The sequence below is a fragment of the Cryptomeria japonica genome, chromosome 10 (genome assembly GCF_030272615.1).
Source record: "Cryptomeria japonica chromosome 10, Sugi_1.0, whole genome shotgun sequence".
Classification (NCBI taxonomy): domain Eukaryota; kingdom Viridiplantae; phylum Streptophyta; class Pinopsida; order Cupressales; family Cupressaceae; genus Cryptomeria; species Cryptomeria japonica.
Window position 1 is genome coordinate 666,578,563 of NC_081414.1, and position 13,596 is coordinate 666,592,158.

Here is a 13,596-nt window from a genome sequence, read left to right on the forward strand (position 1 = left end):
AACATGTAGCACTGATGGCAGGGAGAATGAATGAAATTTCAGAAGAGACCGCAAACCAATGGGACATATTCTTTGTTGAAAAAGAAAAACAAGAATAACTCAAAAGACCCAAGACAATAAAAGTATATCAAAAGGACAAGGATAAGGGGAAAGGTAAGGTAGATGGACCTCCTAACCTGAAAATAACAGACAACTTACCCCCACCTCTTTCTGATACTCCATCGACACATACTGTTGATAATCAACCTACTACTGAGAGTATGGAGACTCCTCTTGAGGATACAAATCCTGAGTCTGAAATTTTGTATACCATGAATATTGATACACAAGAGGTGAATATTGTGGTAGATAAAGAAACCACTGAGGATAAGAAGAAATATGTGGCTACTGAGCCACCGGCTGCAGATGTGGAAATCAATGTTAGCACACAATCAGAGAAACCGATAGAGGACTCTACTGAGAAACAATAAGAGAAACCAGAAATGGACAGTGCAGAGGCAAATTCACCAAAACTGAAAGTACATTCAAAGACTACATAACCGATAGTTGAGAGCTCAGAGAAATCCTTTGAGGCACGAGAACAGAAACAGGTTGATGTACAGGTTCAAACTAAGATAGTGCCACCGGCAAAAACTGAAAAACCAAAACCTTTGCAAATAGAAATACATACCCAGATAGATCCTCCCGAGAGAGAGGAAAGCAAAGTTATTACTAAAACCGGCAACATGGAAATTGTAAAAACAGTCGGACAGACATCTGGTACTTATATAACAAAATTTTGGCCTACAAATGTGACAGAGGTCTTACTGGACGCAATAAATAAAATCACTGAGTGTAATGCACAAGCCTATAAGGTTATTGATGATGCAATTCCCATTCTTAAATTAATAGCACCCAAGTGCATTATGGATAATAAAGATTCTTTAGGTCAACTAGACACATTGTCTAAGTTCATCACCGACAACATTTTGACAGTTGATCAAATAAATGAGGACACATTTAAGGAGAAAATGAATAATGAGAAAGAGAAATTCTTTGATGAAACAATAAAGAAGTGCGCGGGACACATTGGCACTCTTTTATTGGCACTAAACAAAACAATAATGGAGTTTAAGGAACTCTATAGAGATACATGCAAGACAAATGTTCTGACAATAGATATAGACAAGGAAATAAGTAAGGTACAAAAGGAGATCAACAATATAGCTGATAACCTCATCGGTTCCTCTGAACCATTATCAGTTACAGAGCAGAAGAAATATAGTCTAGAAGAAAAACTTGAGAAATTTGAAAAAGAGAAAGATAAAATAAAAGGGAAGGCAAAAGACCTTAAGTACAAACTTAGCCCCAAATTGGACTACCTCATCTCTTTGAGAAAAGAGATCTCCGAGGCACTTGTTCAAGGACTGAAGACACCAGAGGAACAAATGCATCACCTCACTGATACTATTCAAAGGACAAAGGTTGCACTAAAAGACAGTGAAAAGTTCAGTAAGAGTCTAAATTTGGTAATAGCTGAACTCTTTCAGATTGTAACCCACTGGATACAAGGATCTAGGCAGGAAACACACTCCACTAACATCGAATGACAACCTTTGTCATTGATGTCAAAGGGGGAGTAGTGAGATGAGAAAAAATGATCAAAATAGGACATCATCAGCTCAGGGGGAGCATACATTTTTGACAACATAGTTTTGGTAATATATTTTGGGAGATTCTTTTTGGACATCATTTTGGACACTTTTTGATTTTTCTCATGAGTGTTGCCATCAATGCCAAAGGGGGAGATTGTTGGCAAATACACACTCCAATGAGAAATTGTAGGTGATTTAAGGTTTTGTCATTGATGGCAACCTTACAATCATACGACACCAGCACCGACAGACTCTACACCGACATACAGATCACCAACACCAAAAGGAAGACTACCGACACCCTGGCCGACGAGAATTTTGTGTATATATATTTTTGTAATTAATTGTAAAATATTTTGTAAGCTGACTTGGTGGATTGTAGCATGACTCATATAAGTATGATATCATTGTAGATCATTTATGAGAGCAAGATATGAAAAGATAATAGTAGACCTAATATGCGAATTATTGGGATAAGGGTTTATGTATATTGTAAAGCTTAAACCAATACTGAATCTGGCATAGTAGATGCTGATCTGAAGCAGTACAAGACATTGGATTTGTATAATCCAATTTTTTAAGTCACTGTGACTTCTTTGTAATTGAGGAGTGAGCTCTAGGCACTTGGCCTTCCTGCATGTGCAGGCCCCTATTGTAAACGGTAATATTCCCTTATTGGCCAGTAAGCGAATATTGTGGGTCACAAATCCCACCAAGGTTTTTCCCACACTGGGTTTCCTCATTAAAATATTGTGCTATGGTGTGTCTCTTATGTTGTGGTTATTGTTCTTCTTTACTGCATTATTTTTAGTTTACCGGTACACAGTTTTGAAGTGCTTTTCATGTTATAATTCAAGTAAATTCTATTATCGGTTAGATATCGATTCACCCCCCCCTCTCAGTATCTTTGGGAATCCTAACATGTACAACTCTTGAAAATGAACCCTTCATCAATGAAGTTGAGTGGCTTCAAACCAAATCATGCCGCCACTCAAACATTGACTCAAACAATTAAAGAAAAAGTCAATCAAACATTAACTCAATAGAACATAAAACAATCACATCAAAATGCACATTGGAACACACATATAACTGTACTTTGTAGACATAAAAGAGGTCCATAACAACATCCAAACATGTAGTCTACATGTCTGTATCTACAAACAAAATTTAATTGGCAATTGGAAATACATATATGTATCTACATACATGTACATATACAACTATTGTATGTATCTGTATTTACATATATGTACATATAAAGTTGATGTACATATATGTATATACAAATATCTGCATATCTCTACATACATATTTGTACATACATTTATGAAAAATTTGATACCTACATATATGTACATATGTGTATGTTTCTACAGAATTTGATAATTATTTTTAGCATTTTGTTTCACACTTCATACCCTTACTGTTTCACTTCCTCCACATAAAACCTCATTATCCTTTAACCATCATACTTATGGTTACTATCATGTCCATGTTTGTAATTGGTGTACTATTTAGTAATGTTCTCATTGCTACATTCTATAGTTCAACTTTCAGGTCACATGATATATTTGTAATCTATACCATGATGTAGATGACTATGGAGAAGTCATAATGATACATTCGAGAAATTAGACATGGGAATAACTAAGTATGGATGTCTCAAACAGAGATGAACGCTATCATATTGTTCAAAATTACAAACACAATAGGGAAAACTATTTCAAGGCCCATCACACACTAACAACTTAGGGTCTTATTGCAACCCTCTCTCCAAATGATGCAGATGATGAAATCCTAACTTATCTCCACAAATCTTACCCCTCCCCGCACTCAGCAATTCCACCCACTGAATGGCCAGTTCACATCCCATTTCCATGAATTTGAGCACAACAAGAATGGATTGTGAAGCATGCTTATATTGGTGACCAACTCTTTGTTTGTTTGTACCCCTGTGATGATCATCTCTTTCCAACTAGATCCTCTTTCTATTTAAAATTATTTAAGGTCAATTTGGAATCATGGCAAACCAACTATCTCAATAAATTTTTCTTAGAAAACTATGGTCCAGAAGTTCCTCAAAGCTCTGAAAATCTATCATGGCAACAAACGCTTCGAAGAGTAGTCAATGAACATATCTCATCAAGAATTTTTATCAAAGTATATATTCAACTTCATTGTGGACAAATTGGGTTGCCTTCTAATCTGCCTTGTTGACTATACAATCAACAAATTGTTTGGAAGGAAGCCATTCCAACTACACCACCACATCTAGTTGACCCAGAAGGTTTCAACCACGAATCCCTACCAGAGTAAGTCTCCAAATCTATCTCTAAACCCCTACTACATAAGTCTGCAATAAAGAAAACATCTCCATGCACAAATGCCCATAAAAGATATATAACATTTAACATAGGGAACCATACTTCTACTGCTCAAGAATTACTGTCATCTTACACTATCTTCTCATCCACTCCTTACTTGCACAACAATTCCATGACAAGCATCAAAGTTAATATTGATCAGTAGGCATCGATCTAGAACATCACTTGTTTAGTTGGTTCCATCTCAATGTTACCCATGTTGTACTGTATATATCTTTGTAGGTTACATATAAAATTAAACATATGTTTCATACGTGTTGTACAATTCATATTGATCTATAAATTTGACATGGAAATACAACTAATGCACATGTTATTATTGTTGTTTGTAGATGAGGAAGGCATATAAGATGAGTACCCGTGGTGCAAAAAAAACAACATCATCAAGGTGGCAGTCACATAAAAGAGGTGTTACATTCCCAGTTGAACCATAGAGATCACCTCCTGATGTGATGGAAGCAGACTCTATACCCCCAGCAATGGAGGATCACGATCCACAACTTGTCTCACTGCCCACAGTGGATGTTCCTGCTCCTTCAAGTGCAAGAAAATTTACAATGCACCAGAAGTTGTGGTTGACTTTTGTCATGGACGATGCACTCCATGATGTAGAGGAAAATGACATGTCTATTAGATATGCATAAAAGAAATGGGGCATCCCAACTACGACACTGAAAAAATGGTTGGTTGGTTTAACAATCATTTCTAAGAAAGGTCCCCCAACCATCCTCACTGGTGAAGAGAAAGAATAGATTGTTGTGTGGTGCCAATAGATGGCGACAATTGGTCATGGCATGGAGATCGTCAACTTGAAGGTAGTTGTTGCGCATATATGTGAGGGTAGACCCAACCCTTTCAAGGATGGCATGCTTGAGAAGTCAGTGGGCAAAGCAGCGGTGGCTGGCAGCTTGTGGTGGGTCGCTGGCAATTTGTCGGCTGGCCGCTGCAGGTCAGTGGCAAGAAAGTCGTTGGCGGTTGTTAAAGACCATTGTTGGGTGATAGATCATTGTCGGTAGCAGTTATCAAACCGTTTACAATTTTAAAAAAACCATCGGCATTTTTAACAATCTTGGATACCATGTTAGAATTCATGATTGATGAATTCCACAATGCCCAATAAATCACTTTGTAGCGTCGTAAATTGTATGCACTCGCTAGGGTGGTACAATTTCACACCTAGTTTAGCACTCGTCTTAGTGCATTTTGCATTCTGCATTGCATTTCTCCTTAAGCACTTAATTAATCAAATTAATTAGGTCTAAGGTCCTATTTCATCATTCTCTACATCAGAAAGTTGGGCCCTTTCACTAAAGCGCGCCCTTCGCATTTTATTCTTCCAATACACCACTTAATCAAAAACCCTAATTAAGTCCTATTTCGAACTTGGGGGCTTGGTTTCGGGGTCAAAACATCTCGAAATCACCGGGCTCTGCCGCCACCAAAAGCGCCACTTGCACTTCGCCACTGCCACACCCACGCCAGCCAGTCACCAACCCACCACGAGGGGGTGGCAATTTTTATTTTTGAGGCCCTTTTAGACAAGGGGTGTTTTTTTTGTCTTATCGGGAGCAAACAAAGGCATTTTTCAACAAACCATATATTGTTGAAAAGCTCTTTCTGAGCAGGATCCATTTTTGCAGATATTTTTTTTCAGATTTTGCAGTTTTGCTACATTTATTGTCAATCAAAGTCAAAACTTCTTTTTGGTGCTTTCGGGGGCATATCTTTTGCATATGGACTCCGTTTTTTGCAAATGAATAGGTGTTGGAACTCTCTATCCAGATCTGTAGCTTATTTTATTAGAAAATTCATCAGGTACACAAAGATTAGTCATTTATGTTTTTTGCTTTTTTGCACTTTCCAACTTTCAGATTTGTTCTAGGGTTTGGGTTTCTGTATTGTGGGGGGCATTTTTCCTTTATTTCACATGGAAAACCCTTCTTCTATTGAGCAACTCACTCCACACAATTATCAGACCTGGAAAGCACATATGACTCACCTTCTCATGGTGAAGGGATTATGGTCCTGTTTGGATGAGGTTCAACCTTAGTTAACTCGTGCATTTGAGATCATGCAACACTAGAACTGCATGGATGAGGCCATGGGGATGATTTCCCTGAATATTTCAGATAGTCTTTTGTTCCACCTTGAGGGTTGCACTACACCTCGGGCCATGTGGATCAAGTTTCAGACTCTCTTTGGCACCATCAACAAGTTTCAGGCTCTACAAATTGAGGCAAAGTTGACTTCTTTGGCACTTGATTCCTTTCCTACCATTGATGACTTCTTGATGAAGTTCAAATCATTGTGATCTCAGTTGGAGGGTGCTGGTACTACAAAGATAGATACAAAGTGCATCTACTTGATTCTCACTAAGCTTCAAGGTCTTTTTTCAGATTTTTTGTTCTTGTTTTTTCTCCACCATTGATGCTATGGGGGCACGTCATACCATGCCCACTTTTGAGGTGTTTTGTGATCGTCTGACTTGTGAGCAGACCCAAATATCCCAGTTGGACTCACACCGGATCACAGAACCATGCCTTGGTTGTATAGTCATCTTAGGAGCCACATAAGTAGAAACAAAAGCCGAAGACCAAAGAGCCTGCGAAAGATTCTAGTTCACAACAGTCCTCTAGCCCACCTCCTCCTAAGGGGGGAAAATTGAAGAAAGATAGACCTAAGTGTGCTTATTGCAGCAAGCCAAATCATGATGAGTCTCAGTGATATGAGAAGAAGATTGATGGATATACAAAATAGGTTTAAGATTTGACAACTCTTCTTCAAAAGAGCAACATTGATATTTCTTCTTCTTCCACTTCTCACAGGTCTTCTTCTTCATTCCAGACAGATGGACATGATAGAAATAAGGGTCATACATTATCTGCAATAGTTAGTTCACCTTCTTCTAGATGGTTACTTGATTCAGGTGCTTCACATTATATGGCATCTTCTCAGGATATTTTCTCATCTTTTAAGGCTTCTCCTACACCACACATTTTGATAGGTAATAACACTGTTATGACTGTATGTGGGAAAGGTTCTATCGATATTGATGATGGTACATTTCATGATGTATTATGTGTTCCATCTTTGTCCTCTAACCTTCTCTCCATCTACCAGATTACTCATAGCGGGACAAGGAAGACAGTTGAGTTCACCCGAGACTCAGTGCACATCAGAGATAGTGAGACTGACAATATTGTTGCAACATAGACAATTTATCATTCTTCCTGCTCGTACTCTTTCTCTCATTTTGGTCCACCATCTCCACTATTAGAGAATCACTCTTTCTTCAAAAGAGCTTGTTGAGGTGAAGTCAGGTCACTTGAACTTGTGTGTTGTTCTTGAGACCAGTGTTGTGACTTCTACACCTCCACCTCTTGTTGAGATTGCATCTGTTCAATATGATTCCTCTTTAGCATTTCTTGACATTGTAGCTCCATGCATCGAGCCACCTATTCCAGTTGTTGAGGATATTTCAAAGGATGTTCTTTCCCTTTCAGATGACAAATTCAACACATCTGTTGTCCCACCATAATTGGGGATTCCATCACAACATCATCATGCATTCTCCTTTGAGCATCATCTAGGCCTTCCAGTTTCACCTCCTATTCAAGGGTATCCTCTTCTTTGTCCGCAACCTTTGTTTTTTCCGTATTGGAGACACATTGGTTTGACTATTGACACAAGGGGTTCTATCATTCTGGGGGGGGATTTGGAGTCTCAAACCTCTCTCATGGGGGGGTTGGTTGTACACATGTTCTTGAGTGAGTCTCTTGAGACATCCACTTGCATATGTACTTTCTTTTTTCCATTTCTTTTGGGAGAGGAGTTTATGCCCACTGGGTTTTCTCTCTTTCTCCACTTTCTAGAGATTTGCATGTTGTGATTGGGTACCTCATCAGGCCTTGTTGCCAGGACCCAAATTTGCATTGTTGCATGTAGTTGCATTTTTTGCATGTAGCTGCTTTCATGCACTCAGCTTTTTGGCTACTCCCTAAATTCATCTAAAGGGGGGTGTTAGAGTAAAATGTTTTATTTACTTAATTAATTTAATCATATTGATTAATTAATTAAGTCACCTTTTTCGTTTTTCACTTAAGCTAAATTTATGAAGCTTTTTTAGGCATTTAATAATTATTTTATTTCATGCATTCATCCCTTAGGGTTTGCTTTAGGGTTTTGATCTCCTTTATTAAAGGATTGATCTCATTGTAATTATTGATTCTAGCAAGTTAATTCAATTATGATTACTTCTTGGAATTGTCTCCAATTATTCTTGCACTCTCTTGTTTGTAGGTTTTTCTCTTGCATGTGGCAGGTGATTATTAGGCACTGTGGAATTCATCAATCATGAATTCTAACAAAACCCAACATGAGCAATTCATTTTAAACCTCTACGCAATTTTTTTTTTGCAACGATAAACCATTTTAACATGAGCTGTGTAATAGAATCCCACACACACCAAGGACAATAAAACCCTAAACCAGTTTAATTGGAACTCTGTGAAACCCTTGAACCCTTAAACATTAACAGTGAAATTAAAATCTGTAAACCATTAAACCACAACAATGCTCGAAATTGATACCAAAACTCCTAATATTATCATTCATACACGAAATGTGCTAAAATTTGATTCAAAGGTCACCATTAAAACGAGAGTAAAACTAGAACAGAGGAGTATGATTCCCTTTTTTTATGTATTTGTGTTTATGAACACAAAATGTTGTGTTAAAAAAATGCAAAAGCATGGACAACCCTTGCAGGACAATAAAAAAACATCTGAGAACGACAACACAGTTAGAACACCATTAAGTAAACAATAAACTGAAATGACAAATGCCGAAAAAAAAGTAATACAATAGAAGAGCATAGAAAGTTGCAAATTCGTGAGCCTTAGTGAGGATATATCCTCACCTGGGTCAATAAGGAAAAGACCTGTGTGGCTATCTGCAATAAGATTCTCGTCGTCCTCGTCTTTCAGCTCTCTACCTGCAAAATGGAGGTGGCGAGGGAGCAACACACATAAAAACGAAACCCCAAAATACCAGACAAAAGCCACAGTGAAAGAAGGTATGCATGCATGCATTACCTGGTATTGGGTGCACATGTTCTGGTCCGAAGTCAGCTTGAAGGCGTCCCATGGCGAGCGGGTTGTGGCGACAAACAAAACCATCAACAGAGCTTGAGCAAGAGAGAAATGAACGAGCGTTGGCCCAAAGAGCAAGGAGTCGGGCGCATTGAACGCTGAAGGGCTTGAAAAGTGTGAGCCAACAGTTTTGATGAAGGGTTGACGCATAGTTAATGCCACTGCAGTTGAAATTTGAATGTGGTGGCATGAGTATTGGACGAACGTGGTGGTCGATTGGGTGTGCATGTGGTTGATCGCCACATGGCCACCTCGTTAGATACAGATGGAAAGCATGATAGGTTTCGGGCGTGGGCCCGGTCACATTTCGGTTGACGGTTCGAAGTGACATTTTTTTGACGCAGTTAAAAGACAAGTCGGCGATGACTGGACAAAAATCCACCTTGACATGTAAAATATTGATTTTGGGTAGCCAACTCAGCCGTCTCGCTGAATGTAAGTCAAAGTTGATATGTGGATCCGGGGTGCGCACATTCTCGCACCTCTCCCCTAGATGAAAAGAGTTGAGAATGCCCTCCACGCTCCATGGGACCAACACACCGAAGATCTGTCTATTTTAAAACTTTACTGGGACCCACTTTGAATGGGCATTTAAAGCAAACGATATGAAATACCCAAAACAGCTATCTGCCCACAAATTCGCAACTGAAACATATGAGGGTATTGGACAAAAGCTTGAGCAATCACGCAGTTCAGGCTCACAAATTGAAAAAATAATTCTTTTCATATAAGTTTGTGCCGGTCGTTTTTCAGATATCATTTTTAATTCCTAAAATAGTAAACACCCTTGCTTTTAACAGAAGAAATGAGTCTGGATCCATTCGAAAGCGCCTTCAATGAGTCCGTTACACCTCCTGACTCACCGCTTCCATCCCCTACACATTCAGAAGCAGCAGCAGCCGGGAAACAAGATTTGAAGGACTCCTCTAAGAGCAAGGGCAATATTTCTAGTGATGATGATGATTATGACGCCCCTGATGGTCCTCCACATTCTCAGGAGCAGCCCCAACAGCCTGTTAATCCTCCGGACGCTGCTAAAGCCACCACAGCTGCTGCCAAAGATGACGACGACGATGATGAAGAAAATGAGAATGTGGATGTCGAATTAGGAAAATACCAATCCGAAGACCCTGATAAAACAGAGAGATTCACGTATGTAGGAATATTTTTTCTTAAGACATCTGCAATGATGTTAATGCTTTACTAATTCATTCAATTCATTAGTCAGCGTTTGCTTTTCTTTTAATTGGTTAATTGTTTCCTTGTAAACCATTACCAGGCTTGTCTCTGGGGAAGTTTGATCAGAAATAAACAAGGGACGCTTTTTTTTCTGGCACTTTAATAACAAGTGTAGTGTCTACTGACCTTAGTTAACTAGTTCCTCTAAGGGTTCGGCATGCTTCCTGAGTCTCGCGAAGCCTCACAATTACATACTCTATATGATACATTATGCATTTAGTAGAATAATATGATTATGATAACATATACTGCGATTATTGGAGTACAATGAGTAGAAAGATTTGTTGCATTTCTTTTGTTTCCTGTTCTGCAAAAAGCCTTTCCTTTCTTCATTGTAGTGAACTGCTAAGCTATGGTGTGTTTTCTTTATTCTTTCTCAGGGCTATAATGAAAAAGTTTACACCTGAACAAATGGAGAGATATGAATCTTTTCGAAGGTCTGGGTTTCAAAAAGCAAATATGAGAAGGGTATGTTAATTTGCTGAGCTATTGAACAAGGGAAAAATTGCCCATACAACAGCTTATTTTTCTTCGTTGCACCCCTTACGTTTATGCTTACGCATTGACTACAAGTGGCACTTTTTTATGACATTTTCGGAATCATGTAACAATATTAAACATGGTTACATAACCATAATTCTGTTCTTGGTAGGAAATGTAGGAGAATACCGATGCATAGTTTGTACTTTGTAGTAAGTGTACATTTTTCTCCTTTTCAAGAACTGAGCTATCCTGTTAGCCCTTCTACATTTAGATAAATTGGATTACATATATCCATAAATTGTTGGTAGATATCTTTATAATGATCTGTATCAACATAGATATTGCATTATATGATTCATTATCATGGATTAATCTCCTTATGTGTGTTTTCAAAGTTACATGTTGAAAAGACACTCAAATCTTATAACCTGATGCTTTATACAATCCTTTTGGCTGGCATCTATATCATGTATTGACATTCCAATATGTAAAAGTTAAAACTACAAGTTCTCATGCAAGATACATGTATTACACACCGTTCTTCCAATCTCAACTATATTACTAACAACATGTGATTCTTCATATGATTCCACAAAACAGTAACTTACAAGCATTTGTTGTTCTCTAACTTTGTTTGTGACTAATTCAGACTCCTCATTGCTCTTAGGTACAAGTGCTATGCTTGTAGTTGTAGACTTGTAGTCATATATTCAATTTGTTTCTTTTGCTTTCATTATCCACTACATTCTTTGCAATTTTACAAGCTAACTGTCTCCTTGAGGCCTTCAAGGACATGAACATTCTTCCTAGTATTCAAAGTCAAACGCTTAAAAATACTCTTTGCAATCTACCATTGACGATTGCTTTCCCAACAAACTTAACAATCGCTTTCCATTTGGCTGTGTGCTCTTCTGAAGATGCACATGGATTGCCTGTGCATGCAATGTCTTCATTTGGCATTCAACTGCATTCCTTACCTTCTTGAGGTCATTCGCAAACTTACACCTCATATGGTACTTTATATTTTCAGTGGAATATTGTAATAGTTCCACTTGAACTATAGTGCTAACAATAGGTGTTTATGAGAAACTTGTGACAGCCATCAAAATTGTGCTTATATCAGTTACCATGGGATATTCGATATGTTTTCTCCTCCATTGTGCTGAAACCTGATTATACCTTAAGAGTATGCATGAGATTATGATCTTTTGGGTTATGTACCTAGAAATGCAAAAGGCTTTTGGTTTTGATCTGGAAAGGCTCAGAGCTCAAAGGCTAGCATATATCTTATATTTCAGTTTTCTGCAGTATTGATTGGAGTTCATAGTAGTTTAGATCCTTTGAGAATCAAATTCTGTACAGAGTTAGGAATTTGTAATGGATCACAATTTATTCTTCACCATCTATCTGAACATATACATGAATCGCCTTTGCATGCAATACCTTCATTCGACATTTGATCGTGTTCCTTACCTTCTTGAGGTCTTTACATTTGATCGTGTTCCTTACAACATGCTTGAGCCTAATGAGAAGCCCAAAAGCACAGAAGTTGAAGTTGAAACATCCCCAGATTGTATTGTTTATATGCACATTATATCAGAACAAAATTGCCAGTCTATGCAGGTGTAGGTAACAAACCGCCCCTTTTATGATACCTCTGCTTTATGCCTTTACAACACTGCTGCTATTGGAAAACTACTGCTTTAAGCAATTAGAAAACCACTCCACTGGTTGTGAAGACAGCATTTCTAGAAAGAAAACTGCCATTTGGTTGTTTCACACAAATCCTTCTCTTGCATGGGCTATAACTTTTGTATATGGACTCAAAATTAGGTGCGATATATTTGGAAGTGTGTAAATTTTTGAGAGGAATTCAATTATGTAATAATATTCTACTTTAAATATTTCCCTTATCCTATTTTTTTCGTCTAACAAACCTGCATTTATGAGGTCATAACATAATGTAAACACCCTTTACAGTTGATTAACTTAAATGACTTGATAATTTTCCATGATACAGTTTGGGATACGAAAAGCTTCATTTTTTCAGTAGTTAAGTTAAATTTGGTTCTTGTGTCTTTAAATCTGGTTCATCTGTCTATAATTCTGTTCTCCCTAAAATCTGTCGACGACAAATTCCTTGGCGATAGCATGCATGATTGCATTCCTCCACTGTTAACAGGGGATGCTTCTCTTTGATTTGCTGCCCATGGTAATATACAGTCTGAAAATTCAAAGCCATATACTTATTTGCATTGAAATGCAAGTGGGGGAAGTGAGTGTTTTTGTGAAACCCTTTCACCATAAATGTTGAACATATAAAATAAATTGAAAGGATAAGACAACCTCAAAGGAGTTGTGATAGAGCTCTTTTTTTGACGCTGGTTTTGTGAAATTCAAGAATGTAGTTCTGCTAAAATAATATAGAGATCTAGAATGAACATGATATCATAAACTGTTCAACATGCATCGAGGAACAAATAATCATGCAGTATAATGTAGAGCATCTACACATATAGGATCATTAATAGTGAATGCATGCTTGCCAAAAAAACCTTTTAATGGCATTCAACTTTCTCTTAAGTATCTTTGGGCAACAATCATAATGGTCTTTTGGTGTTAAATGATTTCAAGATGTCTACAATTAAACCTCACACTCTATTTATTGCAAAAAAGTAGTTAAGTAGAAACTGCCTCACAGCT

At 37.8% G+C, this 13,596-nt stretch overlaps 1 protein-coding gene across 1 annotated transcript in view; it reads left to right on the top strand.

Annotated features, from left to right (window-relative positions):
• Positions 1–9,780: 9,780 nt before the first annotated feature.
• The window catches only part of LOC131027525 (transcription initiation factor TFIID subunit 11), an 83,304-nt gene continuing 79,488 nt past the window's right edge, over positions 9,781–13,596 (top strand). Inside the window, exons 1-2 of the mRNA XM_057957608.2 lie at positions 9,781–10,323; positions 10,791–10,878. Of these exons, the coding sequence (XP_057813591.1) occupies positions 9,977–10,323; positions 10,791–10,878 (435 nt within the window). The 5' untranslated portion in view covers positions 9,781–9,976. The remainder of the gene's footprint in view (positions 10,324–10,790; positions 10,879–13,596) is intronic.